Source organism: Vidua macroura, chromosome 21 (genome assembly GCF_024509145.1).
Source record: "Vidua macroura isolate BioBank_ID:100142 chromosome 21, ASM2450914v1, whole genome shotgun sequence".
In the NCBI taxonomy this organism is placed as follows: domain Eukaryota; kingdom Metazoa; phylum Chordata; class Aves; order Passeriformes; family Viduidae; genus Vidua; species Vidua macroura.
In genome coordinates, this window is record NC_071591.1 from 1,105,110 (window position 1) to 1,123,438 (window position 18,329).

The following is an 18,329-nucleotide window of genomic DNA, read 5'->3' on the forward strand; positions in this document are numbered from 1 at the left end:
TCCAGTAAGTTAAAAAAACCTAAAGGGGGTAACGGCTAACTATGGCAGATTTTTTTACCTTTTTTTTTTTTAAGTGAGAACCTGATATTTTTTTAAAGAGCTTTCATAGGAAATAAACAGCCAGTGCTGTGCATTGCTCAGGTCGGTGGCTGGGGTTTGGGCAGGCACAGTTCAGGTCCCGTGGCCCTCTCCTCTGCCCTGCTGAGGCACTCCCTGAGCTGCAGGAGCAGCCTCGAGGCACACGAGGAGGATTTGAGCTGAGGATATCTCAAACCAAGCAGCAGCGTGGCTTTTCTGGGACAGAAACTTTTGCTTCAGTTTGGTGTCATTTTCTGCTTGGGAAGGGCCTCCTGCAGCCCCTGTGCCAGGCAGGGTGAGGCTGTGCAGCAGCAAGGTCACCGTGCAGCTGGGGAGAGCCTCCTGCCAAGTCTGGCCAGGTCGTGGTGGGAAAGAGATGGGGCCCTGATAAACGGGGACCAGCCTGGCAGGGGGGACACGGGGACCAGGGCTGCCATTGCCTTCTGCAGAGAGAGGCAGAGGGAAGAGCAAGGAGCAGAAACTGCTCCAGCTTCATCCCCTTAGCTGGATTTCACTGCAGCTCCCTGGAAATTGATTAAAGAGCCTTAAAAATGCAGCTGAGGAATGAGGCTGCCCCTCTGAAACGCAGCTGTGCAGCTCGGGGTGGTAACTTGAGTTTGAAACAGTGGCTTTGCAAGCAACCAGCTGGGTCAAACATCTCCCCTCCGTTTTCTGTGGTGGCTGTAGGAGATGTGAGCCTCTGAAGTGAGAGCAGGGCTGGCAGGCAGCAGTGCAGTGCTCTGTGTCTGTGCTGGTGGCAGGCTGGTGGTGTCTCTCTGGTGGGCTCTGGCTCGTGGTGCTTCACGGGGCTGTGGGAGGTGGAGCTGGACGTGCTGGCTCCACATCTCATGTTCCAGCAGTCCTGGGCATTCACTGGGTTATTTCCAGGGTCAGGTAGGGTTCCTTACACCGTGTGCTGCTTCTCAAATTATGCTGGAATTAATTGTGATAGAGGGTTGCTATTTCTTCATTACCTGTCACTCAAGGAGCACATGAGGAAACTAAAATCCTTGAGTAATGCTTGTAGGCCCATTGATGTGTCTGTGCCTTCTGGGGTGAGAACCATGGTGTGTGCTGCTCAAGCACTGGAGGTTTCTCTGTAAACTTCTTGAATGAAAAAAAAATGAATCTTTTAAGGTATAAAAACTTCTTTCAACATAAACAGGTATCTGCTTATGTACTTTGGGAATACCTGGCAGTAGTGTTCCTCACTAAGGTTGGGTTGTATCTTTCAGCAATCAGGGAGGATGGCATGCCAGGAGGCAGAAACAAAAGCATCGGACCTGTCCAGGTGAGCACGTGTGCCTGTCCCTCCGTGGTTCCCTTCAGCTTTTGGTCTCCTGGCCTAGGCTGGGCTGGGCTCAGACCTCAGCAGCAGCTCTGCCTGGGCTGGGGCTGGCTTGGTTGAGCCTCCATCACCCCTGGCCGTGCCTCCTGCTGGCGTGGCAGGGCTCTGGCTCTGTCAGAAACACGTCAGGAGCTGTAGATGGGCAAACAGAGCTGGGTGCTGCCTGGACACACGGACAGGCTCGCTGCACCCTGTCCTTTGTGAGCCACACAAGGACGTCTGTCCCTCCATGACTCCAGTAAATCTCAGTCTGCCTGCTGCAATCCCTTCAGTTGTGGCAAGCAGGGCACCAGTAAATGTCTCTCTGATTGATGGCACAGCTTGTCCAGAGGTGCCTTGTAAAGAGAGGGAATTCAGCACAGCAGCTTGAGCCGCACGCCTGAGAAATGATGGCCATTTCCAGCTTGCTTCTGGAGAGGGGCCTTTTAAAAGTTTACTGTTTATTTTAGCAAAATAGAAATAATGCTGAAAGCAATTTCTGTGGGTCTGAGTGCCTGGGAAGGAGCCCTGAGCCCAGCCCAAAGCGTGAGGAGCCAAGCAAGCACCGCTCTGCCCTGCTGGGCAGTGTCAGACACAGCCTGCCTGCAGCCACACAAACCTGTTTCCTCCGTTTGCATTAAGGGACATACACAGGATTTAAAAAAAAAGATGCATCTAAATTTTTGTTGCATTTCCCCATTAGAGGTGGAACATTCCTCCAGGAGCATGCCCAGCACTTTCTTGAAACTTCATATTACAGTGAACTCAATGTTACAAATTTTTAACTCTATTTTATTAATTCTATTTTAGCTTTGTTCTCTAGAACTTAAGTATTAGATGCTCAATTGCTACTACAGGTGCCACCTGGTTCTGTCTGGAGGAAAATTGGGAGCTCTTGTCTCCCTGTAAGTGTTTTCCTGACTGATTTTATATGTGTCACCTTGCCTCTCTTGATGGCTTTATCAAACCAGAGCCTGCCCCACCTCCTGTTTGCCATTCCCTCTGCCAGTCCTGAGTGATGTTCCCAGTGCACTGGCCTCAATTACTCCCAGGTTTTTCACGGTGTGGCAGTGGCTGATTTACAGCTCGTTGCCATGTCCATGTGACATCATCTTTTCATGTGTCAGTTCCTGCCTGCTGTGCTCCCCTCAGTACTGCTGGAGCTGGAGGTCACCACGATCACCTGTAAATAGAATTTTCCATGTGTGTTGTTAAATGCAGAGGGAGGATGTGGTACCTGCAGGGGGGTGGGAGGGTCAGCCCTGTTGGATGGGCCTGAACAAGGTGCTTGCAAACAGAGGCTCTGCTTTTCTGTTCCCAGCCAAAGTAACCACAGTGTTCTGTATTTGACAGATATCAGAGGAAGAGATTGAGAGAATTATGTCTGGGCAAGAATTTGAGGGAGAGGCAAACATGTCATGGAGCAACAATGGAGACAGTGACCATAGCTCCCCTGGAAATGGCGTTTCTGAGAGCAACCAGCCTTCACCTGTTTCTACTCCATCTTCAAGGTGGGAATGAACCCTGGAAGAATTTGGTCTTACAGGAATCTTGGATTTCTTTTCCTGAGTGATACTTGGGGTCAGTGTAGGGAAAACGTGTGTGTGCATCTTTGTGTAAACTGGTCATGCAGCAGGTTCTTACCTCTTGATTGTGTTCTGAGACAAACAGTCACCAGGTTGAAGAGAATTGTACTGGGAAATGTTTGTGAGCAAAGGAAGGCAATCTTGAGTTACAATCATATTTAAAATATACCTCAGTTTATATTGTTTGTGTTTTCTGAAGATCTTGAGAACTTGATCACCTTTCATTGCTCATTCTGCATAAGCTCTTTCTCTGCACAGTGCTCAGATTCTGAAAATAAAACCATTTATATTAGTAATTGGTGGTGTTATGTTAAAGTTGGCTGCTGTGAGTGCAAACCTCCTGATGGAGCTCCTGATGCAGCCTTTGATTGCAAACACAGCAAGAATCTCAGACCTGATCCCATCTGCTTTCAGTTGCAGCTTAAGCTTGGCCTTGTTTGTGTTCACTGGCTGTGTGAGCACTTAATGTACAGTCCTAAGTTCTGGCCCCGTAAGGAAGCCGGGGTGGAAAGGCTGGGCACAGGTGGGTTTTGGGTTTCTGCTTTGCTCCCTGAATGGCAGCTCAGCAGCAGCTCCCAGATCTCCAGCACGTGGAACCAGTGCCCAGCCAGGCTGGGTGTGCAGGCAGCTCACACCCGGCTCTTTCCGGGGCAGGGTCTAAACACAAAGGCATTTCCATTCCGTTCGCTTTCCCTATTTCTGTTAACATTTCTGCAGGAGCCGGGCGCGACACTGAAATGCATCAGGTGGAGTTTTGGGGGGTGTACTGAAGAGCTTTTCCTTTTCCAGTAGGTCCGTGGAGCTGAACGGGTTCGCTGCACTCAGGGATCAGTACCTGGGCACGCCGGTGTCCGCGCACTACCAGTACCTGCCGCACCTTTTTAGCTACTCGGCGCACTCGGCGCTGGTGGCGCCGCAGCCGCGCAGCCTGGACCCGCAGTCGCACGGCCTCATCAGCCAGCTGGTGTGTGCCGAGGACCTGGAGCCGCTCGGCACGCCCATGCTCATCGAGGACGGGTGCGTGGGACGCGGGGACATCCTCGGGGCGCAGGGCGAGCAGCAAAGCGGACCCCGTCCCACCGGGCTGGGGCTGCCAGGGGGCTCCAGGCTGCATGGCCAGGCCGGGTGCTGGGCAGGGGGGTGACCCCAGGGGCCACGAGGGCTCCCCTCAGCCCCTGCCCGGGCAGGGTGGGTGCCGACCATCGCGGCTCCTGTCACCAGGTGACACCCAGTTCCTTTGGCATTTGTTTCCAAGTTCCCCGTCAGATGATGTCATTCAACGTTTTTAATGTTTTTTCTGCCCTTGTACTAACTGTGCCTGCAGGTATAAAGTGACTCAGGCAGAGCTGTTTGCGTTGCTGTGTCGCCTGGCGGATGAATTGCTTTTCAGGCAGATTGCTTGGATCAAGAAGCTGCCGTTCTTCTGCGAACTCTCCATCAAGGACTATACCTGCCTGCTCAGCTCTACGTGGCAGGAGCTGATCCTGCTCTCCTCGCTGACTGTTTACAGCAAGCAGATCTTTGGTGACCTCGCTGATGTCACCTCCAAGTACTCTCCCTCTGACGACGAGCTGCACAGGTGAGATGGGCTGAGCTCAGGGCGAGGCAGCGAGATCTGGGGATGAGGAGCCATGGGAGCCCAACAGACAGGTGTTCTCTGACCACCTCCTGGGACAGGTCACTTTACCTGTGGCTGTTTTCTATTTTTTAGGGAACAGTTGTCCCAGGGAAGGGCACAGTGGTATGTGGGGCTGTTTGAATTCCATGTAGCAATGCTGTTGTCCCCCAACAGAGCCCTACAAGCCACCTTTTTATGAGGAGGGTAAAACTAACCAACACTTTGGGTAACCCTGACACACAGGAAAGAAAGTCTTATTTAAAAACCCTTTGGGCCAGTGGAAAGGTTGTTCGCATAGCTGGTTGTCTGTATTATCAAAGTGTTGATTATTAATTGCTATTTCATTGTTTTGATTAGATAAATTTAAAGATGTTGCAACTTAGCTCTTGTTTTTTCCATGGTACAGATTATCTGATGCTCTGAGGAGCCTGCCTTTCATTTATCATGTTGGCCAGGGTGTTGTTTTTTGGTTTGGATATTTTGTTTTGTAGTCTTGGTGTCAGATTCTTCTTTTGGTACTAGAGTCCCAATCTCACCATACTGTGGCAGAACAGGTAGGATTTAGAGAAACTGCTGCCCATCCTCCCTTTAAAGCCCTTTGCTCTCTGCCCTTGCTGGGCTCACGATGCTGCCGGAGTCACCAGGGGATGGCTGATGAGCAGAGATTTAAAACACTGCTGTGGTCCTCGGCCATTGCAGTGTCTCATGGTTCTTGGGGGCTCCTTTGTGCATCTGTTGTGACAAGCAGAGGCACTGGCTGGCTGAGCCCGTGGCGGGGAGCTGGCCCCAGGTGTCTCATTTCCTGGGACAGGTTGCTCTGCGGCGCTGCTCTGCACAGCCATTCATCGTGCATCTGGTGCAGCTCCTGCGAGGAGCACTGAGGGTCATAGAAAACCACAATGACACTTGTTCTTGCATTCAGCTGTCCTTTTGTTCCTGCTGTCCTGGTCAGAGCCTCACAAAAGAAGTGTTTGTTTCATTCTGAGTTTGTGATAAATACAAGCGAGAGGTAAGACAACGAGACAAAGGAGGAATCCTCGCCCTGCAGAAACCGGCAATTCAGAGCTGGTCGCCTTGAAGGTCCTTCAGAGAAGATCTGTGCACATGGATGAAAATAGGTGTTCTTGGGAGAGGAATGCTTCTGCAGTCTCCTCTTGTGATTTAGCTTTTCAAGTGTCATTAATTGTCATTAGTAACCTGGGAGAATGCCCACCCAAAAAGCCATTTAGCAGGAAGCTGCACAGATGAGGGGCCTGGAGCTGCGTGGCTCCTTCCCACTGGTCTTCATGGTCCTTCAGCCCATGGCCTGACTGACTCCAGCAGCAGTGGGATAGCTCATGGGTATCACTCTCCCTGTCCAAAGCACTCGTGGAATATCTGGTCACTTTGGATTTGAGAGGGACCCTTCTGGAGAGGTGTCCCATTTGTGGGTGTTCTCAAAGTGCCCCCGGCTCCTCTGGCATTGATCAGGCATGACTGCAAAGGGAACTTCATTAGAGCTCACACCTGGTTGGAGAAATCTCACTGAGCAGGGATGGTCCGGCACTTCAGGGTTAATTTCTGCTCTTAACAAAATGACAAGAGCAGTGCTAAAGCATAGGTGACAAATAAAGGCATAGAATAAGCTCCCCATCCCCTTTGTTTTAATTGCTTCTAACAACTGGCTAAATGTTCTGTTTGCTTGCTAGATCAAATGTTTTCTTTTATTGTGCTGTTTTTCTGAAGATGAATATGAAATGAATAGACTCCTGACCTCCCCCAGCACTCCTGATAGCGCTTCCCTTCCCCCTCCTCCCCAGCTGATGCCGACAACTCCCAGCCAGAAACTTGCCTGGTGTAAACTGTGAGGAAAAGTGTGTGGAGGAGTCAGTCCTCAAGAAGAAATAGGGCTGTGAAAAACAGAACAGCTTTGTTTGAAAGGGGGAGGAAAGTATGTGCAGAAAAGTAAGACAGTTCAACTGCAGGAATGAGAGAAGAGCTCTCCTGGATTTATGAAGTGATGAGTGGCTGGTAAAAATGTGCATGCTCTAAAAACAATTAAACCCCACAGATGACTGAGTGGTCTTTGTGCTCATTAACTTCTTGAGCTTTGCAATCTTGCACCTGCAAGATTTTTAATGTCAACTGGAGAGCAAGAAAACTTGTACAACTTTAGATTAGCCGACAAGGCTTTCATCACTTACAATATTACTTTCTTGAAGAACTGACCTGGAGTTCAGACAGCTTGTTTTCTCTTCGCAGAGGTCAAACCCCACCATGCATTTTACAAATAACTTTGAAGTAAACAAACACACATGCCAAAATAAGGTATTATTCAGTGAAAAAGGTTCTATTTCTGTTCTATTCAGAGATGGCTTGCTGGCTGTGCTCTTATTCTTTGTGCTGCACAATGCCAGAGCACGCTGAAGCTTCCCGAAACACTTCTGTCCCACTTCTGAGCGCTTCTGCAATATGTGCCTGCTTTGAAGCCAGGGCTGTTGCTGTGAGATGTGTTCCCAAGAGGCTGTTCTGGCCCTGGGCAGGCGTGGGATGGTCTGGAGATGCCTGCAGACACTCACAGCCCTCCACACCCTCCCACTCCTCTCCAGCCTGGTTCTTCCCCATGGCTTTCTCATGGTGCACACGTGGGGTATTTCTCCTGATGAAGTGTGGCACCCTCTTTAGCAGGAGGACCTCATTCTGCACCCACAAAATCTCCATCAGGCACTTTTCCAGGAGGTTTTGGGGTGTTCTCTGTGCATCAGTATGCCCTGTGGTGCCCATCTCTGTCGCTGGCTGCAGATTCCTGGCTCTGTGAAACCTTCTCTGCTGTCAGAGCAGGCTGGTGGTGAACTGAATCACCAAGAGAGGTTTTTCCTTGCAAATATCTGTAGATTCTGAACTCCCCATCCCTGGGGCAGGCAGGATGGGACTCTGAGTAACATGGTCTAGTGGAAGGTGTCCCTGCCCTTGGCTGGGGAACGGGACTGGATGAGCTTTGAGGTAATTTCCACCCAAATCATTCCATGATTCAATGATTCTGCATTCACAAACGAGACATTTTCCTCCTTATTTTTGGTACCGGCAGACTTCGGGCAGTTTTGATGACTTTTTTTTTTTTAATTCTCTTGCAAGGTGTTAAAATCTCTGAAGTTACTTTAATAAGCTTCATGCCTTCACTGTCCAGTCTGTGTGCTGATGTGATCTCTGTCCTCCAGGTTCAGTGAAGAGGGGATGGAGGTGATGGAGCGCTTGATCTACCTCTTTCGCAAGTTCAGCCAGCTGAAGGTCAGCAACGAGGAGTACGCCTGCATGAAAGCCATCAACTTCCTCAACCAAGGTGAGGCAGAGAGGAGCTGCCAGCCCCACTTGTTCATTTTTTATGCCTCAAAGGGTGAATTTGTAAGACTGGCTCTTCTCTTTTTAGAGTTTTTCAGACTCATTAAAATGTTTACCTTCAGGATGTATCCGTAGGTTTCTTAGCTGGGTTCCTACTTTTTAGGTTCTATACCCAAATCTGACTCTTCAAAGTGAAAGGTAATCACAAATGAAGTATTTACATGCAGGCCATGAATTCAGCCTAGGAAAGGGCTATATCCTCCTGTTGATTAAGCAGCATATTAAAGCTGGCAGTTCAGGCTCCTTCAAGACCCTGGGCATTTCAAAATCCATGCAGAGACAAATGCTCAGTGAACAGTGTTCAGCTGTAATTTTGGAAATAAATGTCCCCGGAGTCTTTTGTACTGTGAAAGATAGTTGCAGTCTGTAAAAATGTGCTGCGGGCTCCCTCCTCCCCCGCTCATTTCCAGAGGGAGATAATGCTGACACTTCAATCTGTGCCGGGCTGAGGTTCCGGTTTGCTTCCCTGGGCAGTTTCCTGACACTGGATAATGCACTTCTCGAGCTGTCTCCATTGTTTTCCAAAATGTATTTTCATTAACTTCCTGTCTTCTTTTATTTTTAGTTGGAGTTTGCAATTTTTTATGTGAAATACCTGAGACTTATTTTTAAAAGTCAGCTTTTGGGCAGTAGATCAATGCCTCTTCCGTCAGATGGGCTCCCAGCACCGAGCCTGCCCCGCAGCTTCCTCGCTGCTGTGCTGGATCCTCCCTGGACCCACCAGTGCTCACGATGCTGCTGCTCACACTGCCAGTGGGACTTCCTGCCTGTCCCTTTTTCCTTTGTGTGTGCTGCCTGACACTGGCAAAGCTAAATTTAAAAACAAGGACTTGACAAGTTTATAAAGCTCCTGTGGCACGATTCATAAGCAGATGGGGAGAAATGTGATGATATCTTTAATTATAGAGCTGAGCGCTGTCCTCAGCCAAGATGATAGAGCTAAAACCAATGTGTTCCTGTCTGAGGAGGTGTTACCCTGATCTGCTGTGAGGACCAAACCCTGACACCTGGCTGTGTTGTGCCAGGCAGGGATTTCAGGTTGCTGGGGCTGTTCTCTCCAAGAGCATTTATTGAGCTGCAGGTGACCAGTGTAGGACATTAGCTGTTCTCTCCCCAGCCTTTTGTGAAGGGAAATCCTGGATCCAGACACACATATAAAGACACATCCATGATGCAGGCAGAGCAGGAGGGGAGATGGGAGTTTTAGTATTGGTCTAACTGGGTGCTGGCAGCCGGTCTCCAAAGCAGGGACCCAGATCAGAGTGACAGAAATCGGTCTGCCACGAAGAAGTGGCAGTAAGTGCGAGGCTGCTGCTCTTCTGAGACGTATTTGTCATGTTTTCATTGCTCTAATTGTAATCCTTTCCAGATATCAGGGGTCTGACCAACGCCTCCCAGCTGGAGCAGCTGAATAAGCGGTACTGGTACGTTTGCCAGGACTTCACGGAGTACAAATACCCGCACCAGCCAAACCGCTTCCCGGATTTAATGATGTGTCTGCCAGAGATACGCTACATTGCAGGTAACTCCTGAGCGCTTCTCCCGCTGGGAGCAAGTAATGACATTTACTTCTGAAGGATAATTAACTTACTGCAGCAAAACTCTTGTGGGCTTTGGTTGAGGATGTTTGTGTGGGACCGTTTCCTATCAGGGCTTCTGCACATCTTTAAGCCCATCCCGTTGCCCTGAGCTCATCCAGTCTGAGGGGCTCTTGGCAAGGTGTCCTGGTGGTGCTGGTGGGCACAGGGTTAGTCCCTCGGGGAAGAGGTGCCTTGCTCCAGCCTGACACCCTTTAAGTGCATTGTTCAGTCTCCCCTTAGTCTTCTTTCACTCCCAGCTAGGGGGCATTTTGTCTCAAAAGAGTGTAATCCTGGTTTGAGTAATTATCTCATCAGAATTAGGGAGATCCCTGAACTGAGCAGAAAGTGATCAGCACAGTTCAGCCAGATCAGGGTAACCCCCAGATTTCCTCACCTGGACCTCAGAAATCCGCAGGTGAATTTTCAGCTGCAGTTGTGTTGCTTATGAGATCTCCAAGGCCTAGCGTTACTAAAACTGTTCCTGAATGTTATGGCAAAGGGAGATGCTTGCCTCCCTGTGTCAAGGCTCTGTATGCTTCATCCTACTCTGTCATAATGAACTAGATAATAATCTCAGAGTAGCTCTCGTAATTTACTCATGGAGATCAACAAGGGGGTTTGAGGTGAGATGGGATTTAGCCTTTCCCACTTTCTATAAATACTTCTCCATTGTGGAGAAACAATTTTGATCTGACTTTGCCCATTTATTTTGCTTTCTATTCAGTAAATAAATCATATTGTGTCCAAATGCATATCAAATGTCTGATGTAGTTATACGATGATTAACTGTTTCTGTGAAAGGTTCAAGGTAAAACTGTCTCCAGTGCTGCTGGCTTAGGTGTCTCTGAAATCTGATTCAGTTGTGGCTGCTGATTCTGGTTTCTTTCTTACCAGGAAAAATGGTGAATGTCCCTCTGGAGCAACTGCCTCTCCTTTTTAAGGCCGTTCTACATTCCTGCAAGACGAGCGTGAGCAAAGAGTGAGCGCAGCTGGCCCCGGCCGGTGCCTTACGCTGAGCCTGGGGCCGGCTCACCCCGGGAGAGGGGCAAACGCCATCCAGGCAGGAGACAGGGCAGTGGGCCTCCCTGCCCTTGTAGCAAGAATCTTTTTTGTTTGTTTTTGTTTTTTTTACTCCTTTTCCTATATATTTATTTCACGACAGAGTTGAATGTATGATCTTCAACACGATGCACATGGTTCTGTAAGAATGCGGCAGATGCATTCTCCAGCAGTTTACAGAATGTGAAGATGTTTAATGTTACAGTGTTTGTTAGGGTTAGTTCTTTTGTATTTGGGGCTGGGGACCGAGATGACTAAGACTACCTCAAGGAGAAGATGCTGTTCACACACTGCTCTTTCCATTATTTGCATCCAAAGCATTTGTCACAGAGAGCAGATGTTGACAGAGCTGTTAGTATCCCAAAGGGACGACTTTGGAGAAGTGGGTGCTAGAGAAGTGCCAAGCTTTTTCTTTAATTTTAAAAAGGCAGGAGTGGAGAAGGAGAAGTCTGTCTAGGCAGTTGGTTTCTTTTCCCCTGGCAGTTTCCAGATGCAGGTTTCCAGTGGGATGGCAGTGCTCTGAGGGGCTCCCTGGCCCTGTCCTGTCTGGGCAGCTGCAGGTGGGGTCTTCCCCAGCCCCTCCTGGCCAGCTGCCCTCTTACTATTGCCACAACACCTGCCAATTCCTCTGAAATTGTGTTCCTGCAGTTCATAGCAGACTCCTGGCATTACACAAAGGTGCTCCTGTTGCTAGAGAATGACAAAGACTTTATCATCACTTCCTTAAAATCCATTTCAGGTTTACAAAAGCAGGAAAAACCTACTTAGAGAAGAGGCAGGATTGCCCCTGTTAATGCCTCCCACATGGTACCTGACTCGTGAGACTTCTGCATTGCAGCAATCCCTGTTTGGGGAGCAGTTAATGTATCCTGTGTTGAATGGGGCCTGTGTAGTGGAGTGAGGGACTCCAGTGTCCTCTGGCATGGCTTTCTCTGCTGGACTCAGGGAATGGGTGTTCCATAGTTAGATCCTGCCAGGACTGCCCTGTTCCTTGTGGAATCCCAGGAAAAACTACATTACTGCTGTACTTGGTTAGCTGTTGTGTTCTAGGTGTTGCAAGGCTTGGATTTTCCATCTCGCAGGCTCTCCACAACTCCAGAGGGAGAACTGGATAATGACAGCTGATTAGCTGATTAAGTGATTGCTAAGTGCTGATGTTTAGCTAAACTTGGGCATTCTCGTGAGTGACCTCATGATTTCCTGCTCATGATGGGGAGGTTGGATGAGACGCTCTTGATCTCATCTCCTTCATTAGGAATTTATGTCAAAGACTCTGTCACTCTCCTAAACAGCCTTGGCTGGATTTCCTTCCCTGCCTACTTAGATGTAAATCTGGCATTCGCTTGGAAAGGTGGCTCCTCGATAAGTGTTTGAATGCTGATTTAAAAACACTTGTGGAAACAACTTTTGTTCCTTCAGGGTAGGAGGGACGAGTCGCTACCTTCTTGTCTTTCCCTGGTGGCAGCTGCGTGGCACAGAGCGAGCACAGCTCAGCAGGCTGCAGCTGCTGTGCGTGAATGTGACGGTGAGCAGGAGCAAAACCCCGTTCACCAAAGTCGTCCTTCCCTCCCCCCCTGGCCCGGCGGGTGCTCCCTGGTCGCAGCCCGAGGGGGCTGTGCTGGTTTGGCACGGCCCGGTCAGCGCCGGCGGCTGCGGTCACGCCGCGCCAGGGCCCTGCTGCCTCCTCACCGCGGGCATCCCGCTTGGGCATCTCCCAGCTCAACGCTCTCCCTCTTCCAAGAGTCCATAGCTGTTCACTTTTCATTATTTAAACAGGATGTTACGGGTAACAGCTGCTGGGCGCAGCGGCGGCTCAGCTCGGTGGAGCTTCGCACCCAAAGGTGGCTCCAGAAATCTCATTTACTTTCTGACAGTACAATGAGACACGTGTGTATTCTCAGGAAAGCCTTCTGCATACAGCCAATACCTCACGTGTTCAGGGGAAGATTTTAGTGTATCTGTTTGTAAGTTAGAATGTATTTCTCAGCTTTTGAGTTTAATTTCCAAATAGCTTGATATGATCTTTTTATTACGGGTTATTTCTGGCTTGCTGTTTTATACACTCAAGGAATTGTTAAAATTGCATAGGAGTGATTTTATTCTACAGTTACTGAATTATTATAATCTGTTGATGAATAACTGTTCTAATTAGTGTACATAAAAGCAGTCATCTTGTTGCCAGCTACCCAACAAAAATAATCTATTGGGTAATCTGTAGTTTTCTAAAATAGCCTCCCAAAACTAATGCTATACCAACAACAACCAAAAACCTAAACTCAGTTATGATGACAAACAGACATGAATGTTCCACTTTCTGTGGTAGAAAGCAAATTTTACGAAGGTTGATTGGCAGCAGTATCCGTTCCCAAATACACATTTGCCATAGGGAGTAGAAAATCCTTCCTGAACTGACAGGTAAGGAAGCAGCAAACAGACCAGATGGAATCACTGGACAGTCATTCCTGATATCTTCTGCACCAAGTCCTCTAATGACTTGTATTTTTTAAACAGGGTAATGTGAATGTGTTGCATTGCAAACTCAGGTATTATGAGAAGGTAGGAATGTAGCTAGAGACGTAGCGACGTTAGGTAGATGTATTTGTGAATTTGGTTTGAAGGACACCCTGGAAAGGTTGGAATTTTCGTTCCATTCTTCATGTAACATTCAGTTTACAGGGACTCATATTTTATTTGTGCTTAATGCTACTGGGGGAAGTTCATTATCTTTGGTATCTATCTGCTCTTGCTTATCTGACCTTCTGTCATAGAGAAATCTATCAACAATAATAGTCTTTGGTAGAATTTTCTGCCATGACAAGTCAATTTTTATCCCCGATTTGAAAGATAGATTGGCTGGCTGACCCCTCTTCTCCTTCAAAGCATCTGTGCAGATAGAAAGCTGAAGAGTTACTTTTAATCCCAGCAGAGATTTGGGACATAAATTTGAAGTGCTCAGGGGAGGCTGCTGAGGAGCAGCTGGAAGGGTCCCGCTCACGGGGCTCCGTCCCAGGTGAATGCCAGACCCCGGGGCCTCGACAGAACCTTCTGGAAAGTGAGTGAGTTTTCTTCCCCTTCAGCTCAGGCTCCTGCCAGGTGGGCTGAGCCTTGACCCCTCCGTCTGGCTGCTCTCACTTGCTGCAGGGTGCCTTGGTGGCCTCGTCCCCAGCCATGCAAAGGCTCAAGTGCCTCTGCTGCTGTCCCTCCCCTGTGCCAGCAGGATCTGCCCTTGCTCCTCAGCCTTCTGCACAGACCCACAGCCACTTCAGGTAAAGGAGTTTAAGTCTTGTCCTTCAAACCAACTTTAAAAAAAAAAAACAAAAAACCCACTTGAATTTCTTTTATCTTTACTACATTTTTTAAAAGGAAAAAAAAAGAAAAAAAATATTCTCCTGTGAATGTGCTATTTCCCATTCATTCTTTCTTCCTTCTTGGTTTTGATTTGAAGCTGTGAAGCTCGGTGTCTGTGAAAATGTTGTTATTTCTCAGGATAATAAGCGGCAATCATCCCTGCCACGTGAAAGGCAGGAGAAAGGGGGAAACTTGGGGAACTAGTTAAAGTATGAAACTAATTTTTAAGTTGTAGATGATGTGTAAATGGAGGGAGTGCATAGCTATCAGTATCAAGCTGTGGTGTTTCTCTGGGTACACGGTGTGTTGTTTCAATGCACAGAAGCTCAGGGATAAGTATTTAAAATGTGACCCAGAGAAACCCTAGTTTTGATGTTGCAACAGTTGCTTCTTTCCCGACTTGTCTGGAGGACCCGCTGAGAGCTGACCCAAGCCCCAGATGGGGATTTTGGGGGAAAAAGCTTTGGGTTTGGCTGTGGGAAGTTTGCCTGCTGAAGGCCCAGACGTGGTGCTGTGGGCAGAGCATCCCTAAGGTGCACGGGGCTGTACGAGGCTGTGCCCTTGTGCCACCCAGCAGCTGGGGACAGCTCTGTCTGTGGGGCTCTATTTCTGCATTCCCTCATCCCTCTGCCTTTGCTGTTAAATATTTGACTGTTGATGGAACAGGGGAAACAGAAATTTCTCATTGTGTCCCTGGCAGCCAGTCACAGGGCTCTGTACTCTGTTTGTTAGTTATGAATTCTTAATTTTCATCAGTACAACTTTCTCACTATGGTTGTAGGAACAGTCAGGCAGTTTGAGAAGGGTGCTGGTGTGTGACTTTGGTTGGGTTACAGCTGCTACAAGTGTCCAAACAGCCCCATCCAGCCACAGACAGGGCCAGCACCGAGAGTCAGCAAAAGTTTTAAGGGCTGAAACTCCCTCCCAGCACCCTCAGCCAGAGTCTGCAAATCTGAGTTTAAACCAGCCTCGCAAAAAGCTGGGGAGGCCAATCCAGGCAGTGTCTTTCCCTTGGAAAAAAAAAAAAATTAAAAATAGCTCCTGTGAGCTGCCCTCTGACAAGTCTGTGAAAGAAGCAACACGGTTCAGTGGAAGAAATGCCCCCAAGGGCAAAAAGAAACAGAAATTGAGACCAGATGACGATCAACCTTAACAAAGCCTTTTGTGATTCATTGTTTTCTTTCAATTTATAAAATGTCTTGTAATAGTTGATAACATTATTGACTCAATTTCCATAACTAAACTACCTCGTGTGACATCCTGTTTATCATCTCAAAGGGATTGTGTGAAAAACTAAACACTGCCAGTGTCTGTTGGCAGCGAGGAACAGGGGCTGTGATTGCTGGAGTTGTGTTTCCCTTCCTGTGGGCTGGGGCTGGCTCCTGTCTCTGCTGTGTGTCCCGTGCTCCGGTGTCCCTCCCTGGGGACGATGTGGCTCGTGGCAGTTTGGGTTGTGTCGGTGCCAGCCCCAGGCCTGGTTCCAGCTCAGTCCTGGTGCAGAGGCTGGGACCTCACAGGACCTCGCAGCTCCTCGCGTGTCCATCCTGGGCAGCCCTGGGTCAGGTTTGCTGCTTGTGCCGGCCCCTTGCCGGTGTGAGGGATGTTTCCAAGAGGGTCAGTCCCAGCTCTCGGCTCCTTCTGGGTGACGTTCCCAGTGACGGTTTCTCCCGTTCATTTTTCCCACAATCCCTTGTGTAAATCAGGGAAGCAGGATGTTGCTTCAGCGTGGCACACGGTGAGCATTGGCACACTCAGAGCCGGGGCTGGGGCAGGAGGGTGTGCCCGGCCCCGTGTCACCCGCGGGGGAACGGGCACCGGGGGCTGCCCCTCACCGCGCTACGACCAAATGAATGTTTCTGCCGGCGGGTCCGCGTCAGCCCGGCCTGCCCCCGCTCCGCTGCTCTGCCCTGGGACTTGACTACCTGTGGAAATGTGACCAATAAGTGTTGAATGCATGTTTAGTGAGTGTTTAGCTGTATGAACTAATAAATGTGAAATGTTCTGCACCGCTGGTGTCTCCAGGCTGTTTGTGCCTTCCCCTCGTGGTGGTGGCTCTCTCTCAGGGTGGGGGAGCCCAGCGCTGCCCTGGGTGGTGGCTGTGGCCCTGCCCTGCCTGCTGCTGTGCTTCTGGAACGGGCTGTGGGCGTGGGGAAGGCCTTGGGGCTGCTGCTGTGGCTGGGAGCTGGGATGAGGGCATTGTGCCACACGGGATTTATTCCTGGAGAGGGGGCCCTGAAGACCAGCAGTGGTGGGGCTCCCTGGGAGGTGGCAGAGGATGCTCTGTGCACGTGGGGTGACGGGTTTGTCCTCGCCTTCAAACGAAGCTGGAGCCGCGCAGAGGTGACGAGGCAGCCTCTCCCCTCACCCCGCTCTGGCACCAGGCGCTGCCCGGAAAGCCAGGCTGGAGTGGGAAAAGTACCAGCACCTTTTAATTTTCAGCTCAACCCCTACTGACCACTGTATTTTGATTAGAGCTCTGCTTCCTTTTCATCTCGGTGCTCCGGCGGGTGACAACTGCCACAGCCCCGTGTGCGCGGCGCAATAGTTTATCACCGAAGGCCGGCGGCTCTATGAATTCAGAGCCAGCGCAGAACAAATCACGCTGTCACTAACGTCAAACTTGTTAACCTGATCTTTGGTGGATCACTAGTGTCAACATTGCATGGGACATACATTATCGGGCCCAAGGACTTAGGGAGATGTGTTTGTCAGGCTGCTCTGTCACAGTCCCACTCTTGACCTTCGCAAAGTAACTTTCAAGGGTAAGCTGCTTTCCTCTTGACAGGAGTGGCTGTTCCCAGGAGTGTGTCACCCCATGGGCACGGGCTGGGACAGGGCTGCGGGGTCAGCTGGGTCACCTCCCTGCAGTGGCGCAGTCACTCCAGCAGTGGGTGACAGATCTGCTGGGATGGTCCTGTGGGGCCTCTCCCAGAGTCGGGGAAGGTTCTTCGTTGATGTCCACCCTGCCCATGTCTATTCCATGAGCTCTCCCCATCTTGTCACCAACTGCTCCCACATCTCTCCTCATCCCTTCCCCAGTCACTGTCCAATTGCAGTTCACACCTGAAAACCAGAGTTCTGAGTGCAGCAGACTGGTGGGTCTCCATTGTCTGGTTCATCACGAGTCTCTCACATCTCAGTTTGCCAAGTGTGGACACTTCCCATGGGGTTGGTCACCACTGCAGAGGTCAGATGAAGGATAGGTCATCATGGGTGGCCTGGTAAGACCACGGAGGGGAGGTGTGTGCTCCGGGTAAGCTCCTGTCCAAGCTTCTGGGGTCAATTGGGATTTTCAGTACCTTTATCGGGGTGGTGGATCCCCTCCTTGCAGGCTGCCATGAGTAGGAGGGGAGCAGTGCCACGGGCTGGGGGCTGGGGGGCCAGCAGGTTGGGGCTGTGCTGGAGAAGATGCCTCATGGCTGGGGGGACCCTGAGGCGAATGCTGGGTCTGTGCTCCACATCACTGTCCTCATGGGCTGACCCTGCTAATCAGCTGTGAAAGAGAGAGAGAAAGCTGGAGAGAAATCCTTCTCTCTGCTAACCTCATCACAATAAAGATTCCTATAAAGAGCTCTTATCCTTGAAGAAAATGAGGCACATAAGCAGGAATAGTAAACAAAAGGCTGTCATTTTGACCCAGGAGTGCTTCATGTTGTTGGCAACTTCCAAGAGGAAACATAAAGAGAGGCTGCATCCAAGTCCCAATTATGCAGAACTATGTGACTGATATGTCAATGAGTCCCCCCGGGAGGAGACCACCAGCACTTCCCAGTGCTGCCTGCACAGCATCTGCACCCGCCGCCATGGCCGGGCCGCCCGCGCCCCGAGCGAAGGCGTGTGTGGCATCGGAAGAATGCGGGGGACAAGGTAATGTCATGGGGAACGCTATCGCCAAAGTCCTCGCCGCACGCGCATTATCAGCGCGGGCCCTGGAGTCAGGGACTGCGGGCAGGCAGCGGCGCTTGGCAAACAGTAGCGCTGGCCACACCTGCTGCAGGCACGCTCCGGGAACGTGGCGCAGGCAGGAGGGCTGCCCCGCGCCGATAAGCTGAGTGGATGGAGATAAAATCCGAGCAGGAGATATGCTTTGCTGAGCATCAAGGCTAAGCACCAGCAAGGAGCCAAAGCATGCCGCGGCCCACCGCGGGTGGTGTGGATCCGCGGGCTCCCGGCTGCGCCGTGGCCGTGAGGGAAGGAGATGGGACCAGGCAGACTCCAAACCAACAGTGGGAGCTTTGGTGACATGTGCCAGTGCTTGGGCCCATCGAGGGCACAGAGCTGTGCTGCTCCCATGGCCAGGACAGCACTGCTCAGGGCAGCAGCTTTGGGGCCTATCCCCAGCCCTGAGCATCCCC

At 50.2% G+C, this 18,329-nt stretch overlaps 1 protein-coding gene across 3 annotated transcripts in view; it reads left to right on the top strand.

Annotated features, from left to right (window-relative positions):
• NR6A1 (nuclear receptor subfamily 6 group A member 1) overlaps positions 1-15,980 on the top strand; it is a 75,109-nt gene extending 59,129 nt beyond the window's left edge. For 2 of the 3 annotated variants that reach the window (XM_053996358.1, XM_053996360.1), the window contains 7 exons: positions 1,314-1,369; positions 2,759-2,916; positions 3,781-4,008; positions 4,316-4,570; positions 7,807-7,928; positions 9,357-9,509; positions 10,462-15,980. In XM_053996358.1, coding sequence (XP_053852333.1) covers positions 1,314-1,369; positions 2,759-2,916; positions 3,781-4,008; positions 4,316-4,570; positions 7,807-7,928; positions 9,357-9,509; positions 10,462-10,550 — 1,061 coding nt within the window. In that variant the 3' untranslated portion in view covers positions 10,551-15,980. The remainder of the gene's footprint in view (positions 1-1,313; positions 1,370-2,758; positions 2,917-3,780; positions 4,009-4,315; positions 4,571-7,806; positions 7,929-9,356; positions 9,510-10,461) is intronic. The other variant, XM_053996359.1, reaches the window with a different exon arrangement.
• Positions 15,981-18,329: the final 2,349 nt, after the last annotated feature.